We start from the raw sequence: 21,033 nt of genomic DNA on the forward strand, positions 1-21,033 counted from the left end.
TTACAAAATTTTTGCAGACATTTTGGCAAAAAGATTTAAAAGAGTCTTGATGGAGAAGATTCATAAAGACCAAGCAGGCTTTCTCCCTAAAAGACACCTAGCAGACAATGTAAGGAATGTAATAGACATTCTGGAAAAGCTAGAGGTGAATATAAACACTAAGGCAGTATTGATCTTCGTGGATGCGGAGAAAGCCTTTGATAATATTTCTTGGAGTTTTATGAGGAAGAATCTTCACGGGATGGGGGTAGGCCAGGGTTTTGAGAATGGTATGGCTGCAATATATTCTGAACAAAAAGCTAAACTGATTGTAAATAATGTTGTGACTGAGGAACTTAAGATAGAAAAAGGAACACGACAGGGGTGCCCAATTTCCCCATTACTTTTTATTTCAGTTCTGGAGGTGTTGCTGAATATGATAAGAAATGACCAGCAGGTTAAAGGTGTGCAGGTCGGAGCTAAACATTATAAGTTAAGAGCGTTTGCAGATGACCTAGTATTGACTTTGCAAGAGCCAAACACTAGTACGAAAAAGGTCCTAGAAATAATACAACAATTTGGCCAGGTAGCTGGATTTAAGTTGAACAAGCAAAAAACTAAAGTTTTAGGGAAAAACCTAACAGATATGGAAAAGGAGAAATTTCAAGAGGAAACAGGTTTGACTGTGGTCAAGAAGGTGAAATATCTAGGGGTTTATTTAACATCTAAGAATGTGAATTTGTATAAGGACAACTATGAAAAATGTTGGTCAGAAATTAAAAAAGATCTAGAAATATGGTCAAATCTGAAATTGTCAATGTTAGGCCGAATTGCAGTAATTAAAATGAATGTATTGCCTAGAATGTTATTTCTGTTTCAGACCTTGCAGATTCTTGACAAGATGGAATGTTTTAAGAGGTGGCATAAAGACATCTCGAAATTTGTCTGGCAGGGCAAAAAGCCCCGAATTAAATTTAAAATACTGACTGACGCTAAAGAAAGAGGGGGTTTTGCCCTGCCGGACCTAAAATTGTATTATGAGGCAGCAGCTTTTTGCTGGCTGAAAGAATGGATGCTCCTCGAGAACACGGACATCTTGGATCTGGAAGGTTTCAATAATGCTTTCGGTTGGCATGCATATCTTTGGTATGATAAAGTCAATAGTGCCTTTAAAAATCACATTGTTAGAAAAGCATTATTTAATGTTTGGATAAGATATAAAGATTTACTGGAAAATAAAACCCCTAGATGGGTGTCACCAGTGGAGGCTAAAGCAGTGAAGAAACTCAATATGGAGGTCGGATGGCCGAAGTATTGGGAAATCTTAGAACAGGATGGAGATAAGTTCAAACTACAAAGTCAGGAGAAATTGAAGCACAAAATAGAAAATTGGTTCCAATATCGCCAAATAATGGAAATTTTTAAACAGGATAGGAAAATCGGTTTCCAGGTGGAAAAATCAAAACTAGAGACCGAATTGTTAGAACCCAATACTAAGAATTTATCTAGAATGTATAACTTGTTGTTGAAATGGAACACACAGGATGAAACAGTTAAATCGGCTATGATTAAGTGGGCTCAGGATGTTGGACATAACATTATGTCAGCTGACTGGGAATGGTTATGGAACACCGGTATTAAATTCACGGCATGTAATGCCTTAAAGGAAAACATCATGAAAATGGTTTATAGGTGGTACATGACCCCAGTCAAACTGGCAAAAATCTATCATCTGCCCGATAATAAATGTTGGAAGTGTAAAGAGATGGAAGGTACTTTCTATCACCTTTGGTGGACATGCCCGAAGATAAAGGCCTTCTGGGAAATGATCTATAATGAAATGAAAAAGGTACTTAAATGCACCTTCTCTAAAAAACCAGAGGCCTTTCTCTTGGGCATCGTCGGCCAATTGGTGACAAAGAAAGATAGAACTTTCTTTATGCATGCCACAACAGCAGCAAGAATACTCATCGCAAAGTATTGGAAGACACAAGATTTACCTACTCTGGAAGAATGGCAGATGAAAGTGATGGACTATATGACATTGGCCGAGATGACAGGCAGAATCCGTGACCAACGAAAAGAGACGGTGGAAGAAGAATGGAAAAAATTTAAAAGTTATCTCAAGGACTACTATAAACTTAATGAATGCTAAAATGTTGTGGTTTCCAGAAGTAAAAGGGTACAGGGATACAGGCTAGACTATAAAAGAGGACTAAGATGACAGAGATTAGAAAGTAATAATTGGGAGTTGCTAGTTGAATTATGGACATTGGGATGCAGAGAGGGGGGGTATGGGGAAGTCTAAGAAAAGAGGTTTATGAAAATATGTTTGAAACTATTCGTGTATGTCTGTTACTTTTTGTGTTTGTTTGTTTTTCTTAAAAATGTTGTAAAACCAATAAAAATTTTATAAAAAAAAAAAAAATCCTCACTGACCACCAGCAATCCAGATAAACCCTCACCCTTTCTCTGTCGAAAGGTACTTTAAATATTAGATCATAACCACATTGTTTGACAATGCCTTCAATATTTCATTACTATAGACTTTTACGCATAAATACCAGAACTTCACAAACACAACATGTGTTAATGAGTGATGTCCTGCTGAGTTCATTGCTGTGAAGAAAAGAGTGGACTCTGAGAGGAAGACGTCCCACACTCCAAACATCTAAATTGGTTCGTCCATGTGAGAGTCCCTGGATGTTCCTTAAACACTCCTTTGTAAATAAAGCACGTTTTGCAATGTTTTCATTTAAACTGCTTCTCCTCTTTGAGGTTGTTGATAGTTTGAAGGGTTTCAAGTACTAAACTTCTTCCTGTCCGTGAGTCTGTTGATTTGGAACTTCCACTAGGACTGAACCTCTATCTACTTTCCTGATATGTATAAGGTTTGTGTTTTGTGTGAGTTTGTTGATATAAATCAAGGGTTCCACTCTGACTGAAGCTCCTTCCTCAGTCCATACATTTAAACAGTTTCTCCCCTGTGTGTCTGTTGATGGTTTCTAAGATTTCCATTCTGACTGAAGCTCTTTCCGCACTCCATGCATTTAAATGATTTCTCCCCTGTGTGAATCCGTTGATGTGTTCTAAGGTTTCCATTAAAACAGAAGCTCTTTCCGCACTCCATGCATTTATATGGCTTCTCCCCTGTATGAGTCCGTTGATGTGTTCTAAGGCTTCCATTATCACCAAAGCTCTTTCCACACTCCATACATTTAAATGGTTTCTCTCCTGTGTGAGTCCGTTGGTGTATATAGAGGTGTCCACTCTGACTGAAGCTCTTTCCACACTCCAAACATTTATATGGTTTCGCCCCTGTGTGAGTCCGTTGATGTGTTCTAAGGTTTTCATTAAAACGGAAGCTCTTTCCGCACTCCATGCATTTATATGGTTTCTCCCCTGTGTGAGTCCGTTGATGTATTCTAAGGTTTCCATTGAAAGTGAAGCTCTTTCCACACTCCATACATTCATATGGTTTGTGCCCTGTGTGAATCCTCTCATGTAATTTAAGGTCTCCATTCTGACTGAAGCTCTTTCCACACTCCAAACATTTAAATGGTTTCTCCCCTGTGTGAGTCCGTTGATGTGTTCTAAGGATTCCATTCTGACTGAAGCTCTTTCCACACTCCAAACATTTATATGGTTTCTCCCCTGTGTGAGTCCGTTGATGTTTTCTAAGACTTCCATTATCACCAAAGCTCTTTCCACACTCCATACATTTAAATGGTTTCTCCCCTGTGTGAGTCCGTTGATGTGATCTAAGGTGTGCACTCCTACTGAAGTCCTTTCCACACTCCATGCATTTAAATAGTTTCTCTCCTGTGTGTGTCCGTTGATGTGTTCTAAGGATTCCATTCTGACTGAAGCTCTTTCCACACTCCAAACATTTAAATGGTTTCTCTCCTGTGTGAGTCCGTTGATGTGTTCTAAGGATTCCATTCTGACTGAAGCTCTTTCCACACTCCAAACATTTATATGGTTTCTCCCCTGTGTGAGTCCGTTGATGTTTTCTAAGACTTTCATTATCACCAAAGCTCTTTCCACACTCCATACATTTAAATGGTTTCTCCCCTGTGTGTGTCCGTTGATGTATATTGAGGTGTCCACTCTGACTGAAGCTCTTTCCACACTCCATACATTTAAATGGTTTCTCCCCTGTGTGAGTCCGTTGATGTGATCTAAGGCTTCCATTATCACTAAAGCTCTTTCCGCACTCCATGCATTTAAATAGTTTCTCTCCTGTGTGTGTCCGTTGATGTATATTGACGTGTCCACTCTGACTGAAGCTCTTTCCACACTCCATACATTTATATGGTTTCTCCCCTGTGTGAGTCCTTTGATGTGTTCTAAAGGCAGCATTGAAACTGAAGCTCTTTCCGCACTCCATACATTTATATGGTTCCTCCCCTGTGTGAATCCGCTGGTGTAATTTAAGGTATCCATTATTACTAAAGCTCTTTCCACACTCCAAACATTTAAATGGTTTCTCCCCTGTGTGAGTCTGCTGATGTAAACTTAAGTGTCCACTCTGACTGAAGCTCTTTCCACACTCCATACATTTATGTGGTTTCTCCCCTGTGTGAGTCCGTTGATGAGTGCTAAGTGCATCACTCCGACTGAAGCTCTTTCCACATTCCATGCATTTATATGGTTTCTCCCCTGTGTGAGTCCGCTGGTGTATATTGAGGAGTCCACTCTGACTAAAGTTCTTCCCACACTCCCTGCATTGGAATCCATTCTTGTCCATGTGACTCCGCTGATGTGTTCTAAGTTTTTGACTATCAGTGAATCTTTTCCCACACTCCATACCTTTAAATGGTTTCTCCCCTGTTGGAGGTTGTTGATGTGAACTATGTGTGCTCATTCAATGAAGCATATTCTGCATGTCACACATTTTAATTTCTATTCCTATTGAAACTAAAGGTGCCCCATTCCCTGGAGTTCTGACTGTCTTCTCCATCTCCTTCTTCAGAGTGGGAAGAAAGGGAATCCAGTTTGGGTTTCAAGGAAGAGAACTAAGGGAAAGAAAATAAATCAAGCTCCATTAGCACCTTCTCCTGTATCAACATCTCCTATATTCCCCCACCTCCTCCCCATGTTCCCAATTTTTTGGAAATGAAGTTGTAATGTTAACAAATGATAGTAATTCATGAGCAGCTTTCATAATCCTCAATCAATGTTAATAAAGCAGCATGATTTTTAAAAGAATGATGTGCTGTCTGATCTCATGCCCATCTTCTGACGCAGGACTATCCTAAAATGACACTGAAAAGCGGATATTCAAGGCAAATAGATAAACTGTACTTAGTGGAATATGTAGTACCTTGAATAAGTAGTATTAATTTACTTATTGCCTGAAGTTGTGTTTTTTCTAGAGACGAATTTATTCCGGTTCTGTCTCAAATATCATAATTATATGCTGTCTTGGGGTGTTAGGAGAGCATTAGTTCCTTTGGTGGGGGTCATGTCATGCACGTTATGGGGTAATTTATCCATCAATGGTCCCCACCCTACACTCAGTTCCCACCTGTGGCTTCCAGAAGCTGTCAGGATAGAATAGGGGTCACAAGCCCAGGAACGGCTTCAACCGGCCGGCTAAACCAGGTGAGAATAGATGGTCTCAAATCCTTGGTGGGTTGGGGAATTCTGCTGCAGGTGTAGACAGGCCCTGGTGGATGGAGAGGATGAGAACAACAGTGAATCCCACAGTCAAGAAGGCAGATTCGGCCCATCCTGCTGAGGAAAGTGAAGGGCAGATGGGGCTCGTCAATCTGGGAAGGGAGGTCCTCGAGAAGGAAAACTAAACCTTCACTGCCTGGTGAGTTATCTTCAGGAAAAGAAAAGGCTATACAAATACAGAGTGGAGTCTCTAAGATAGTTGCATGGTGTCCTGCACACCTCCTTCCAGCCACTCCAGCAGCCAAGCTGGTGCCAAACGTACTGCTCTGCTTTCCTTGGGACCATATTAGCCAGGCTGAGAAAGGGGTCTTGTTGTCTAGGCAGCCCAGGACCCCCAAACACACTGTCCAGCCTGGCAGTACTGCTAACACAGCAGTTTCAGGCGGAGAGATGAGCTCAGACGTGCGTATCAAAATCTCTCCAATGTGGATGTGCTATTTACATCATATGTCACTGTAAAAGTATTCAAAATATTTGTCTTTTGAAGAAAAGACCACCAAGTATCATGTGGCCCCTTCAAAGCTAATGAAAGTCCTGTGCCTGGAGCTTTTGGGGGTGCAGGACCAGGAAAGCTTCTTCCACCATTATCCTTCCAACTGGGATTCAGGCCTCATCATGTGACAGAAACTGCCCTCGTTGCTCTGGTTGATGATCTCCAATGCGCTAGGGTCTGAAGGGAAAGCTGTTTCCTGGTTCTGCTAGATCTCTCAGTGGCTTTGGAGACCTTTGGCCATTGTGTCCTACTGAACCCTCTAGGGGAGCTGGGGACCATGCTATGCAGTGGTTCCCCTCCTTCTTCCTGGGCCATGTCCAGAAAGTGGTGTTGGGGGATGACTGTTCTGACCCCTGGGCTCTCACTTGTGGGGTTCCTCAGGGCTCCGTCCTCTCCCCCATGCTTTTTAATATCTATATGAAGCTGCTGTGAGAGATCATCAGGGTTTTGGGGCTGGGTGATCACCAGTATGTGGGTGATCCCCAGCTCTTCTTCTCGTTTAAATCGGAGCCAGTGAAGGTGGTGAATGCCCTGTGTTGGTGCCTGGAGGTGGTTTGAGGATGGGTGGCAGCTAACAGATTGAGCTTGAATCCTGACAAGACAGAAGTACTGTCTCTGGGGAACAGGAGGTGGGCAGGTGTGTGTGGGGGGGCTGGTCCTGATGGGGTAATTGTGCCCCTAAATAACCAGGTGTGCAGCCTAGGGGTCATTTTGGACTCACAGCTGACCATGGAGGCGCAGCTCAATTCTGTGTTCAGGGCAGCTGTCTAGCAGCTCCATCTGGAACGCAGGCTGAGTCCCTCCTTCCCCCCACACTGTCTTGCCAGAGTGGTGCATGCTCTGGTTATTTCCGGCTTGGACTACTGCTATGTGGTCTACATGGGGCTACCTTAGAACCTGACCCAAAACTGCAACTGAATGGGAGCAGCCGCTGAAACCACATATCACTTCCTCTAAAGGATCTTTCCTGGCTCCCAGCACATTTTCAAGCACAATTCAAATTGTTAGTGCTGATCTTTAAATTGTCATGGTTGCATTTTCCAGGCATTGAAAAGTATTGATCTAGTGCAGGCTTCCTGAAACTCGGCAGTTTCCTTTCTGCTGAGAGCTGGTGGTGGGATAAGTTGCGATGAGGTTATGAAGAACCTTTCTTTTTTGGGGGAACCAGATGAAGCTGGTTTAAACTGGAGCGAGCCAGGCTTGTTATCCAGTCCCAAGGTTACTCTGACATTTAAAAGAATATAAATTACAAGGCCGAAAGGCATCTGATCCCACTTCCTAGACTGCTATTTCTCTACTCCGCTTGTGTGATTCTTACTTGAGTGCTGTTTTGGTATGCTAAGTTAGGGTTTTACGTAAGTTAAATTTTTACTATTTTTTGGATCCTGTTATGCTTCTTTGCCTTCAGTAATAAATTTATTTGCTGAATGAGATTGTTATGGAGCAGCAAGATCTGCAACCTAAAGCCCTCAACAGCCTCAGCCCTGTAGACCTGAAGGAGCATCTCCACCGACATCGCTCAGTCTGGACAGGGAGGTCCTCCTTGGAAGGTCTTCTGCTGATTCCCCCCCCCCCCCGGGAGAAGCGAAGTTACAGGGAAGCAGGCAGAGGGCGAGGAAGTGGGCAATATTCTGACATTTAGAAGACAGCTGAAGGCAACCCTCTATCAGGAGGTTTTTAATGTCTGATGTTTTACTGTCTTTTCTTTGTACTGGAACCAGGCAGTGGAAGAGAAACTTAAAGATGGAAGCCCGAGAGAGAGGGAAAGGTTCCTGGCTGCTTCCTGGGTGGGATTGCGGAAACAAAGAGCTGCTTCTGAGAAGGCCTCTCCCCTCCCCTCTTCCTCTTTCCTCTCCTCTCCAGGGGGACCAATGGTTGGACTTGGCAGAACCACTGCGTCTGGGCAGGGCAGGAGCTTATGGGGTGGGAAGAGGATGGAGGTTGCAGGAAGGAAGGGGGGGACTGGACCCCCCACTTTCCAGGGATCTGTCTCTGGTCACCTTGAAGGGGTGGCCGATTCCTGGGTGGGAAGGAGAAGTCAAGGCGGCCCCTCCAGAGAATCCCAGCAGGCGCCACCATGGAGAAGTCTCCCCAAAGACTGATTTCCTATCTCCCCCCCCCATTGCTGCCCTTTCCTGCCCCAGGGATGCTCCCCCTCCCCACTTCCTCGACTCCCTCCCTCTGTCCCAGAGTCTCCCCTGCACCCAGAGGCCTCCCTTGGCGCGGCTCAGCCCTCATCCCCCATCTTTCCATCCTGGGGGGCCACCCCAAGACTAGCAGAGGAGGGACAGGGGGTCTCTATCTAGGCGTCCCTCACGCCCGTTAACCCTCCTTTATCCGTGCGAAACCCACAGGGCCCCAGGGATGCCTTCGCGGGGAAAACGGGGCAAGGGGGTCCTCGTGGGGGCCCCCTGCGTAGGCGCCCCATGTCCGCCGCTGCCAAGGCGCCTAAGGGGCCATGGAAAGCCCCCTTCGCAGCACACGTGCCGGGATCCAGGCCCTTCCCATGCGGCCCACGAAAGGCGCCTTGGGGAGCTGGCGGGGGTCTCTGGGTCCTTACCCCCTCCCTCTCCGCCCCCCGCGACCCCTTTACCTCTTTGTCCTCGCTCCCGATTCTCCTTTCCTTTCCTGCAACATCCACCGGGCGGGGGTTCCCTCCCCTGCCGCCTCGCCTTTCCTTTCCGAAGCGCCCCCCCCCCCCAGCTACGGCGCAGAGCAGCAATCCGGCGCAGAAGCTCCACTTGCGGGCGAAGCAGGCAGTTCGGGAGGGGGGGGGCTCTCTCCGCTCATTCCGGAAACAGAAGCCGGATTGGAGGAGGAGCAGAAGGAAGAGGTGCGACATACGGGGGGGGGGGTGAGGATTGTGGGGGCGGCGTGAAAGCAGGTTGTGCCGGGAAGGCAGGGAAAGAATTGTTTGCGGGGGAGAGAAAAAGGTTTTCCCCCTCCTCACTTACTTCTGGGGATCAGGAGAGAGTGGGAGGGGCTGATCCTGGCAATCCAGCTGCAAAGTGGGGCCCCCCTACAATGTTTGCATTGAAAATCCTTCCCTCCCCCCCCCCCCCACGCCATGATCTTAGATCCATTCCATGTTTTAGGTATTGGTGCACATTGAGCAGCAGGTTGGGCTCTGTGACTCCTGTGTTACGGGGGAAATGGGGCTACACACACACACACACACACACACACAGAGAGAGAGAGAGAGAGAGAGAGAGAGAGAGAGAGAGAGCGCCGACACAATTCCTCCCTTGTGTCTCCCTCAGAGGTAGCACAATGCGGCCCGGAAGAAAGCAAGGCAGCTGTTGATCTGTTTGCAGGCAGAGCCCCCCCCCCCCATGCAAGGAGTGAAGCAGCCCAGAACTAAAGCGCGTTGCAATTTGTACACCCTCAAATAATCGCCCCCCCCCCGTCACAGAGAGAGCACCCCAAAAACATCCCCGGTTGTGCCACAAAATGCGTTGTACCTGGAAATAAGATCAGACTCCATGTTTTGGCAACATGACAGGTCTGTCTGTCCGTCGGGATGCCTGAGGATTCCTGCTCGCTGCCTTTTCCTGGCCAGCCTGAGAGATCATTGGAAAGGGCGGATTTCTTGACTCCAGAATCCATCATCGCAGACCCGTTTCATTCAGGCCTAGAGATCTGTTCTTTGGACCAGTCTGTTTGGATCATGTGGATCATCAATGGATCATATCTGGATCATCCATGATGTCATACCCGTCTCACGGGGGGGGGGGCTCAGGATGAATCTCCTGCCACGTGACTGGGGGAGTCTGGGGGTGACGGGGGTCAGACAGGGCTGCTGTTTTGCTCTCCTTACTATTTCAGCTCAGGTTTTACTGAAATGGGTGGATTCATTGAGGAAACGGGGCTACGTTGCAAAGAGGCCAATGTGTATACTTTGTTACCACCCAGTGAGTTGTGTTGCAAAGGCCATTTGCAGAAAGGCTCCTATTGTATCACCTGCGACTACATGCCGGAGTTTGGGTCTTTCTGCGGAAATGTGTCTGTGTAAATGCACTTATCCCCGTGCATTTATAATGGCAAGACATTAAATCCCATGAAATCCACAAGCACCAGAACCATAAACCCACATAGGAGTCCAAAAGCACAGAACGAAGCAGCCCTTAATCCCTGCCTAGCTAGCTGTCAAAAGCTGGGTGTCCAACAACAACAACAACGTGTTTTTTGTACCCCACCCTTCAGACCGGATTGCTCCAGCCAAAAGAAGAGAAGAAAACATAACCCAACATAAAACATTAAAAGCTTCCTGGCGCCGCTTTTAGGCGTCTATGGAGGTCATATAATGGTTTATCTCCTTGACATCTGGTGGGAGGGCGTTCCACAGGGCAGTCACGACAACCCAGAAGGCCCCCTGTAACCTCACTTCTCGCAATGAGGCACCTGCCAGAATGAAGCGGGACCACCTGGAGGAATTATACCCTAATGCTTTCCATATAATCAGTTAGCCATATATAACCATATATCCTTATAATGCTTTTTATCCATGTTTGAATCATGAAGGCTTCTGCAAAGCTTAGGGCAAAATGCTTAGATTTGAAAAATCCAAAATGAACTCTGTCCCAGTTCTCTCCCCTTGTTCTTTTCAACGTCTGGCTAACATAAGGGGGGAAGCAATAAATCTGCTGTGCTGGCACTTTCCTCCTGTCCAGACAGGGTCCTGAGCAGCTGAAAACAGGAAGATGCTAACCGCAAAATGTCCCTGTTTGGCAGATGTTGCGTAGGAGAGCTTAACGGCTGAATACAGTTCCTTTCTCCTTTTTATTAGGGGAAAGGTCGGACTAATGTTCAGACTGAAGAAAGCAGAAGTTGGGAGGGAACTCTTTACATGATCAGGGGGCAAGGCTTGAATGCGCTCATTGGTTTTATTTTTGCTGCCGTGTGCGATTGTATTCGATTATGTCACGATCAATGATGTATGTACTCAGATATAAAGCCTCAGGGCGCTAGTCCTATGACGCCCAGTCTCTGGAAAGGATTCCACCGGGTCAATTATTGCTCAGCAATAAATATCACTTTCTTTTTCTCCACTGCTGCGTCTGTCAATTCTGGGACACAATTTGAGTGGGTCACTGGTACCTTAAAAATCCTTGCTACAAGAAGGCCCTCGGAGCTGGACCTCAGTGTCCGGGCTGAGCGATGGACGTGGAGACGCTCCTTCCCTTCTACTGGGCTGAGACCATTTGGGGCTTTCAAGGTCAGCGCCAGCACTTTGAATGGTGCTCGGAAACCGACCGGGAGCCAGTGAAGATTTCTTGGGACCCGTGTTCAGGGGCCAGCTGTTAGGGGGCCAAAACTGAATGCATCCCTTGCCGGAAGTAATCCATAAGCCTCTCCTCCTCCGCCTTCTCGGGATGCCATTGGTGCGCGATGCTCCGGCTCCCGAGAGAGGGAGAGGCATGAGTTGGGTGCGCTCGGCTTGCCAAGGGTTAAACAGAAACGAGCTAGATTCCTAGACAGGAAAGTAAGACGGGGGGGGGCAGGGTCCTCCAGAGCGAAATCCCAACCCCTCCCTTTCCTGCAAGAGGTCGGGCGTGTGGGGGTCCCGTTGGTTCGGCTCTGCAGAGGCTGCCTGGGGGCGCCTGCTGGGATCCGGTGAGTCTCCTCTCTCCCAGCATAGGGCCCATGGGGAGAGCGGGGGTCCCAGCGCTGCATGGCGAGAGGGGGGCAAGTCAGGGCGCGGAGGGTCGCAGGAGGGCGGCAGCTCTGCTCTTCCTTTGCATGGATGCGCTGCTGACCCCTTGGATCCAGGAGTGGGGAAATGCATGCAAATGAAACCCCATTCAGATGTATGGATCAGTCCCCTTGTATAACAGAGGTTGTAGGTGGATGGAAACGTTCGGACATTCGGTACCTAAAACCTCACCTGTGCAAGGAAGGAAGACGGAGGGCAGGGAAGAGAAAGCGCTTCCTCTTGCAGGGCAGAGTAAAACCTGTGGAACTCCCTCCCACAAGAGGCAGGGAGGCCACCAGTGGTTGCAGGAATTGATGTATAGGTTGGGGGGGGTTGCCCCTCCAGCAGATCTCATGCACATGCAGCCCACTACCAAAATCAGCACAATCACTTTTGTGACTTGTGTGATTTGTCCCCACAAAACACTTCATCACAGTTTCTTCCTCTCTATTCAAAGGGCCTCTGCTGCACGATACCAAATGTAAGAATTCACTGAAAAATGTCTCTATGTACTGACTCACTGGGAGAACTTCAGAAATCCACATAGACATGTGAGCTCAGCTACTCAGCAGCTCCTCTGCCTGAGGGATAATCCCTGGCATCCTGATACCTGAGTGCCAGACAGGTAGCCATTGTAGAAATACCAAACTCAGATGAAGACAAAAGGGTGTGATTCACTTGGCTGGGAAAAGTAAGTATCTGTTTTGTTTCACTTGATGGGTGTTTGGTGGAGGGCAGGGGGAACCATGGGGCAGGGTCCAGGATGCTCAGATTCCTGCCACCAGACCTCCCCCTTCATGATGTAACTGTGATGTATGAGTGATGTAGTTGGGGGGCATAACATGGGGATTAAAGGGTAAAGGGACCCCTGACTGTTAGGTCCAGTTGCGGACGACTTTGGGGTTGCAGCACTCATCTCGCTTTATTGGCAGCCAACATTTGTCTGCAGACAGTTTCCGGGTCATGTGGCCAGCATGACTAAGCCACTTCTGGCGAACCAGAGCAGCGCACGGAAACACTCTTTACCTTCTCCCCACAGCAGTACCTATTTATCTACTTGCACTTGACATGCTTTTGAACTGCTGGGTTGGCAGGAGCTGGGACCGAGCAACGGGAGCTCACCCCATCACAGGGATTCGAACTGCCAACCTTCCAATCGGCAAGCCCTAGGCTCTGTGGTTTATTAGCGCCACCCGCTAATAAAAGTTTGGGTTCTCTTTTGTGTGGGGCTTCCATCTTGTTTCACCTGGTGGCAGGTGGGAGTCCTGTGGTGACAGTCTTCAATCAAGACCAAGCCTACTGGCTGCTCTTTTGCTCTGGTATTCCTGGCTGGTGTCCTTGTTTCTTGTCCAAGGGAGCCCTCAGATTTCTCCGTTAGCACAATCAAGGTGGCGTTCAAAGAGGAGGAGACCGATCTGTGGAGAAGGAGAAGAGGGCGATGGGGGGCTCCTCTGCTCTGTCTCCCCCATAGGAGGCTGTCATGAGACAAAGGTTCTTGAGAGCAGGAGCAGCAAGGCCTACATCTTTCAAGCCTGCTGGCTGTTAACTGTTAACAGCTAATTGCTGAGTCACTGTAACTCAGGATTCATCTCGAGTGATGACTCATTTCCCCCTTGCCTTTTCCTGTAAGCCCTATTGCAGTCGTTAAGAGTCGTCAACAGGCTCATCTCAGCTATCTGCCAATCACCCATTCCCACCACCCTTCTGAGTAATACCCCTCCCCACCTTCTCACTATATAGAAGGATCTGGCAACTTCTGTTTCAGTGTATCTGAAGAAGTGTGCATGCACACGAAAGCTCATACCAAGAACTAACTTAGTAGGTCTTTAAGGTGCTACTGGAAGGAATTTTTTTATTTTGACTATGGCAGACCAACACGGCTACCTACCTTTAACTCTCCCTAGAAAAGTAGCCAGTCTCTCTGTGGACCTCAGGAGCTGAGTAGTATTGCTTTGTGTTGTTGCTGTGAATGTGTAGCGGAGTCGCCTTCAAGGGCAGTTCCACACAGAGAGCGTTGCCACCATCCCATCTGGTGCAGAGCAGGGAAGACCAGGACCATGTCCTCTCTGTCCCGAAAGGTCTGTGGGGTGGGGAACTAGCCTGAGCTGGACATGGGCCTCAAGAGACCATGATGGACCCAGGAGTGCCCTCAAGTATTCATGACTAGGGAGGGGGAGCGTTAAGCAATGTAACATCATCATCGTTACTGCTTGTTCCCTGCCTGTCATCTGAATTTCCAAGAGCAGATTACAATTTTCTTTAAAAAGCAATAAGAACAGTTGAAAACGCAATACACTCATAGAAAGGCGAGTTCCACTTTATTTGCTTTTGAGTGCTGACCTTTGACCCCACCCACATGTCATTTGGCCCTCAGAAGTTAGCCAGATAAGGAAATAAATGTGCTCTGAAGTGGGGTTGGGCAGGAGAGCAACTCTTGAGGAGTCCTGGGTTAGGACTCCCACTATAACCCAATGCTCAGATAACACTCAGTACAAATGAGTCACTTGTCAGTCACAGTTCTGACTTCATTCCTTGATTGAAAACTCTGAAAGGCAGGAGCAACCAGGCTCATTCATCTCTTGGAAAGACCAACAGTTCCCTGCACATTTTGCATGGTCATTTTCCCTCTAGGAGGGCTGGAGACTTACTTCACCTTCTCCTTTTTATAGAAACCTCAGAGTCTGGGTTGTGGTGCAGTCCAGAGCTGGCTCTTCCAAGACTCACACATACTTCCTCACGGAACATTTTTCTCCTCCAGGCAATATGTCAGTTTTGTAACAGAACAATGTATTCGGTTTGTAGAATTCCCTAGCACCTCTGATTTGGACAGACAGAACTTGGCAGAAGATCAAGGGATTCCTTCATCTCTCTTGGAGGCTTCCTGAGAGCACAGCTAGATGAGCAAGACTCAGCTGGCCCTGAAGCAGAAAGAGGCCAGGCCATGGAAATGGAAATGGGGAGCAGTGGGAGATTCTGGGGGGGAAACTGTGCAGAAGATCCCGGGAGAGGAGGACACTCTCCACCCAGAGGTGCAGAGCAAGCAATTGAGGCAGTTCTGCTATCAGGAGGCCAAAGGACCCCGGAAAGTTTGCAGCCGACTTTACTGCCTTGACCATCAGTGGCTGAAGCCAGAAAGGCACACGAAAGCTGAGATGCTGGACCTGGTGATCTTGGAGCAGTTCCTGGCTGTCCTTCCAGCGGAAATGGAGAGCTGGGTGAGGGAATGCGGAGCAGAGACCAGTTCCCAGGCAGTGGCCCTGGCCGAAGGTTTCCTCCTGAGTCAGGCAGAGGAGAGGAAGCAGGCAGAGCAGCAGGTGAGAGAGACTTTCCTCTGGATACTCCCAAGGGGCTCCAAACGTGAGTGAGGGTATTGTATCTGAAAATTCTCCATCCTTTTTTGGAAAGCAGCCATTGAATTCTATCAGATTGCCCTTCAGTTTTTGCCTCTGTCATTCCTTTTCTAACTCTTCTTCATATTCTCTGTTTTGAATCTTTGTTGCTATTTCAGAGGCAGGATCTGATTGCAGAAATGGGCCCAGATTCCTCTGAGACCAAAAGGACTCCGCTGGACACCAGAGAGAGGCTGCTGGGTAAGGAAGGAGTCCGTTCTCCGTTTGGTCCCTCTCTGTGGATATCAAAACAAATCCATGGGTTCTTTTCCTCTCTTTTTTTTTTGGGGGGGGGGGTAAACACTTGGGGCCAGGAGCACCAAGGAGGGAGATGTATTTTTAAACCCAACTAAATTATGAAATGGGTCCAAATGTCCAGATGCACTCAGAAGGTGAGACTTTTTGGAGAGCAGCTGCACTCCTGGCTTCCCACTTACCTCTGTCTCTTACAGGTGACCAGATAATGCCAGCAAGACCTCTTCTTCCATCTATTCCTGGTGGTGGTGGAGAAGCAACGGCTGTGGAAGCAGCTCAGGTAGAGGGAGGGAGCCCTGTGGGGAAGGGGGCTGAGGGGTGGGGCAGCCAGGGTGCCTCTGGCCCCCGAGGAATCTCTCTCCTCCTCTTGGCTTCTGTCCAAGCTGCTCTGAAGGCATCTTTGTCAAGGGCAGCCTAGACAGAAGCCAGGAGGCTGGGAATGCCGTTGGAGAAGCTTAATGTGCTGAGAACAAGGAACAGCCACCTTGCCTTAACTCACCTTCTGACGGTCAATAGGATGATTCATAAGTCATTGTTGTTTTACTTGTAGAGTTATCATTGAATGCTAAAACAGGCTTCTAAGCAGTTCATCAAGCCTCAAAAATAGTTCCCAGGAATCACCTATCTTGTCGCATCAGTTGCACAATGGGGTTTCCCCACCTTCTCCTCCCCCCTTTTAATGCGCAGAAAGAAACAGCAATGTGTAGCAGACAACCTTAGTGCTGTCTAAAAAGGACCTCTTCATTTCTCTCTTAGGGTCCAGTGTGCTTTGAAGATGTCGCTGTTCATTTCACAGATGAGGAATGGGCGTTGCTGGATCCTGACCAGAGAGCTCTGCATAAGGAAGTCATGGAGGAGAATCACAGAATTGTGGCCTCTCTCAGTAAGGCTCCCTTGTGGATCATGACCTCTGTTTAGAAATTCCATGCATATCTCTCTCTGATAAGGCTACCTGGTTTTGAGGGAGGTCTGCAGGGCCACTTGCAGCATTTGGGATTCTAATACCCCCCAAACTCACCTTAAATGGAGAGCTATCAGCATGTTTTGACCGTGGACATGATGAAGCCAACATAGACCTTGCTGAGAATGAAATGGGAACAAGCTGGGAATCTGAGGTCAGGAGAACACATCTTTGTTGACACTGTTCTGCCTTCTATTGCCCAAAATCTTCCTGATATGGAGCATATGGAAGACTTTGAGGGTTTCCCCCCCTAATGGTTGTAATTGTCCACAATTCACTTCACAAACTGCTTGCTCAACGCACAATCCTGATAGACCTCCCTCTTGGCATTGAAGAGTTAGTAACACATTTGCCTTGCCAATACACTTGTCCAGGTCAGCATCGATGAAGAGGTTGTTGGTTATGGTAGAACCTCCTAGGGAGACAAAATCATCCACCACCTCCAGTGTCTGAAACTCCCATAGGCGCATTTTGCAACAGGGAATTTCATAGACACGAGCAGTTTCTGAGTTCTGCACGCAGTACTGCACCTAAGATTTCAGATTAAAACTGCGGAGTGGAAGGAAAGGAGGACCTTTTTCTGGCTCCCCACTTCCAGCTACTCTCTGAAAGCTGAAGGAGAGACCTGTCAAGGTGGTGTCTGCTCTTCGCAATAAACACCCTCTGCTCACTCAGAGAGATATTTACAGTTCTTTATTTACATATGTACGAACAGCTACAGTTCAAAATCATGCATCTGAATCTGACCAGTCAGATTCGGGGAGTGGCTTCCTTTGGCTCCTTCTCCAACACAGCAGATGTGGGGATCTCTCAAGATGTCTTTGATTCTCTCCTCGCCTGTGCCAAAGGCACCGCTTCCCCTTCTCTTCTTGAACTCCCTGGTTGGTGGCAGGGCTCTCCAGTACTGCAGAGCCCTGACACCACTTGACTGCTCTCCGCCTTCTCCTCCCCTACTTCATCCATCATTTCCCTGTTTTCCCTGTCTGACTGTCCCTGCTCTGATACTCCCCCTTCCCTTGACCCAAGGGCTCTCTGTCCTGTGACATCACCCCCCACTAAGCCCCCCCCATCTGTCTTGCTTTCGATGTCTTCTGAGGATCTGAAACCTACAAGTGGTGATATATCTGTGGGTGCATGCATTGTGTTATTGTATGCGAACTCTGCCAGGCTCAATTTCCTCAAAACTTCTCTCTCTGTTCTCCCCTTGCCTGTCTGTCCCGTGACAAGACCTTCTTAAAAAAATCAGGGGGGTGGGTGGGCAGGGGAAGGACTAGACCATGTGAAAAATGAACATATTATTTTAGCTGCTGTTCATTCCTTTTCAGCTTTGTATTTTTTTCATACGAAAGTGCACCTAGACTTTCCATTTTTGAGCCCATAACCTAGGTATAAGGTCCTCTTTATGTCCTAGCTTTCCTATCTCTGTTTCTAACACTGACCACCTCTAGTGTGTGGTCAGCAATGTTGATGCATGGAATTCTTCCTCTATCACAAGGGTTAGTGATCAATATTCAATACAGTGGCACTCCATTTCTTCCTGCAGCTCTAATCCATTTCTTTCTTCATTGCAGGTGGTGCTGATTTGGAAATTGAGAACGAGGATGCCCATGACAGAATCCACACAGTGGAGAAGCCATTGCCACTCTTGGAGTGTGGAGAGAGCTTCAGTCACAGCTCCCATTCGACTACCCACCAAAGAAATGCTATTGGGAAGAAACCCTCTCAGTTCTCTGAATGGGGAAAAAAATTCTGTTGGAATGAAAGTCTAACTTCACAGGAAATAATTCCCACAGGGGAGGACCCACTGAAATGCTTAGAATGTGGAAAGAGCTTCAGTAAGAGTGCACATCTCGTTTCGCATCAAATAATTCATACAGGCGAGAAACCCTATCAGTGCTTAGAATGTAGGAAAAGCTGTAATACAAGCAAAACCTTCCGTAAACACCAGAGAATTCACAGGGGGGAGAAGCCATTTGAATGCCAAGAGTGTGGAAAGAGCTTCAGTCAGAGAACCCATCTCACAGCCCATCAAATAATTCATACAGGTGAGAAACCCTATCAGTGCTCGGAATGTGGGCGGAGCTTCAATCACAGGACGACTCTCACGGTCCATCAAAGGATTCACAGTGGTGAGAAACCCTATCAGTGCTTGGAATGTGGGAAGAGTTTCACTGTGAGCTCCCATCTCACTTCCCACCAAAGAATTCATACTGGGGAGAAACCATATAAATGTGTGAATTGTGGAAAGGGCTTCACCCAAAAGGCAAGTCTCACTTCCCATCAAAGAATTCACAGTGGTGAAAAACCTTATCAATGCATGGAATGTGGGAAGAGCTTCAGTTGGAAGCAAAGTCTCACTTCCCACCAAAGAATTCACAGTGGTGAGAAACCCTATCAGTGCTCGGAATGTGGAAAGAGATTCTCCCAGAGAGCCAATCTCAGTTCCCACCAAAGAATTCACACAGGGGAAAAACCATACCAGTGCTTGGAATGTGGAAAGAACTTCAGTCTCAGGGCCCATCTCACTACCCATCAAAGCATTCATACCAGGGAGAAACCCTATCGATGCTTGGATTGTGGAAAGAGTTTCCTACAGAGAGCCGATCTCACTTCTCACCAAAGAATTCACACAGGGGAGAAACCATATCAGTGCTTGGAATGTGGGAAGAGCTTCACTGTGAGCACTGGTCTTACTTCCCACCAAAAAATTCATATTGGGGAGAAACCCTATCAATGTGTGAATTGTGGAAAGAGCTTCACCCAGAAGCAAAGTCTCACTTCCCACCAAAGAATTCACAGTGGTGAGAAACCATATCAGTGCTTAGAATGTGGAAAGAGTTTCTGCCAGAGAGCCAATCTCACTTCTCACCAAAGAATTCACACAGGTGAAAAACCCTATCAGTGCTTGGAATGTGGCAAGAGCTTCAGTCTGAAGAAAAGTCTCACTCATCACCAAAGAATTCACAGTGGTGAGAAACCCCATCAGTGCTCGGAATGTGGAAAGAGTTTCTGCCAGAGAGTCAATCTCACTCATCACCAAAGAATTCACACAGGTGAAAAACCCTATCAGTGTTTGGAATGTGGCAAGAGCTTCAGTCTGAAGAAAAGTCTCACTTCCCACCAAAGCATTCATACTGGGGAGAAACCCTATCAATGCTTGGATTGTGGAAAGAGTTTCTGCCAGAGAGCCGATCTCACTTCCCACCAAAGAATTCACACAGGAGAGAAACCATATCAGTGCTTGGAATGTGGAAAGAATTTCCGCCAGAAAGTCAGCCTCACTTCCCACCAAAGAATTCACAGTGGTGAGAAACCCTATCAGTGCTTGGAATGTGGGAAGAGTTTCCGCCAGAAAGTCAACCTCACTTCCCACCTAAGAATTCACACAGGGGAGAAACCCTATAAGTGCTTGGAATGTGGAAAGAGCTTCAGTCATAAGCAAAGTCTCCCTTCCCATCAAAGAATTCACAGTGGTGAGAAACCTTATCAGTGCTTGGAATGTGGGAAGGGCTTTGGTAAGAGGACCAAGCTCATGGCCCATCAACGAACTCACAGTGGTGAGAAACCCTATGAATGCTTGGATTGTGGAAAGAGTTTCAGCCAAAGGGCCAATCTAACTTGCCATGAAAGAATTCACACAGGGGAGAAACCATATCACTGCTTGGAATGTGGGAAGAGCTTCAACCAGAAGCAAAGTCTCACTTCCCACCAAAGAATTCACACAGGGGAGAAACCTTATCAGTGCTTGGAATGTGGAAAGAGCTTTGGTAAGAGGACCAAGCTCATGGCTCACCAAAGAATTCACAGTGGTGAGAAACCCTATCAATGTGTGAAATGTGGAAAGAGTTTCTGCCAGAAAGCCCATCTCACATCCCACCAAAGAATCCACACTGGGGAGAAACCCTATCAGTGCTTGGAATGTGGGAAGAGCTTCAGTAAGAGGACTAACCTCATGGCCCACCAAAGAATCCACACTGGGGAGAAACCCTATCAGTGCTTGGATTGTGGAAAGAGCTTCAGTAAGAGGACTAACCTCATGGCCCATCAAAGAATCCACACTGGGGATAAACCCTATCAGTGCTTGGAATGTGGGAAGAGCTTCACCCGGAAGGACAACCTCACTTCCCACCAAAGAATTCACAGTGGTGAGAAACCATATCAGTGCTTGGAATGTGGAAAGAGCTTCAGTAAGAGGACCAAGCTCATGGCCCATCAAAGAGTTCATACAGGGGAGAATCATAGAATTTTAGACCTGCAGGAGACTTCTGGGTCGTCTAGTCCACTGCAGGACTCTCAACTAAAGCTTCCATGACATATTGCCTTCAAACTTCTCCTTACAAACCTCCAAGGAAGGAGAGTCCACAACCTTCCAAGGGCGTCTCTAATTTGAAGCCATTGTTCCAGTTACAGATAGGTAGCCGTGTTGGTCTGCCATAGTCAAAATAAAAAAAAAATCCTTCCAGTAGCACCTTAAAGACGAACTAAGTAAGTTCTTGGTATGAGCTTTCGTGTGCATGCACGCGAAAGCTCATACCAAGAACTAACTTAGTTGGTCTTTAAGGTGCTACTGGAAGGAATTTTT

At 47.2% G+C, this 21,033-nt stretch overlaps 3 protein-coding genes across 16 annotated transcripts in view; 1 reads left to right on the forward strand and 2 right to left on the reverse strand.

The window, feature by feature from the left end:
• LOC308595546 (uncharacterized protein) overlaps positions 1–21,033 on the forward strand; it is a 124,358-nt gene that overhangs the window by 102,370 nt on the left and 955 nt on the right. For 2 of the 10 annotated variants that reach the window (XM_081209867.1, XM_081209869.1), the window contains exons 2-6: positions 14,649–15,160; positions 15,355–15,436; positions 15,688–15,770; positions 16,247–16,373; positions 18,023–20,837. In XM_081209867.1, the coding sequence (XP_081065993.1) occupies positions 14,744–15,160; positions 15,355–15,436; positions 15,688–15,770; positions 16,247–16,373; positions 18,023–20,763 (3,450 nt within the window). In that variant the 5' untranslated portion in view covers positions 14,649–14,743 and the 3' untranslated portion in view covers positions 20,764–20,837. Of the gene's footprint in view, positions 1–11,533; positions 11,768–12,303; positions 12,538–13,144; positions 13,235–14,648; positions 15,161–15,354; positions 15,437–15,687; positions 15,771–16,246; positions 16,374–18,022; positions 20,838–21,033 lie in introns of those variants that run through there. The other 8 variants (XM_081209871.1, XM_081209870.1, XM_081209863.1 and 5 more) reach the window with 7 other exon arrangements.
• The window catches only part of LOC308595633 (uncharacterized protein), a 132,500-nt gene that overhangs the window by 7,168 nt on the left and 104,299 nt on the right, over positions 1–21,033 (reverse strand). The window lies entirely within an intron of this gene.
• LOC308595616 (uncharacterized protein) overlaps positions 2,411–21,033 on the reverse strand; it is a 189,559-nt gene continuing 170,936 nt past the window's right edge. For 3 of the 5 annotated variants that reach the window (XM_081210069.1, XM_081210070.1, XM_081210068.1), the window contains one exon: positions 2,411–4,997. In XM_081210069.1, the coding sequence (XP_081066195.1) occupies positions 2,948–4,846 (1,899 nt within the window). In that variant the 5' untranslated portion in view covers positions 4,847–4,997 and the 3' untranslated portion in view covers positions 2,411–2,947. Of the gene's footprint in view, positions 4,998–5,509; positions 5,651–8,747; positions 8,936–21,033 lie in introns of those variants that run through there. The other 2 variants (XM_081210066.1, XM_081210067.1) reach the window with 2 other exon arrangements.

Source organism: Podarcis bocagei (assembly GCF_964188305.1).
Source record: "Podarcis bocagei genome assembly, chromosome: 10".
Classification (NCBI taxonomy): domain Eukaryota; kingdom Metazoa; phylum Chordata; class Lepidosauria; order Squamata; family Lacertidae; genus Podarcis; species Podarcis bocagei.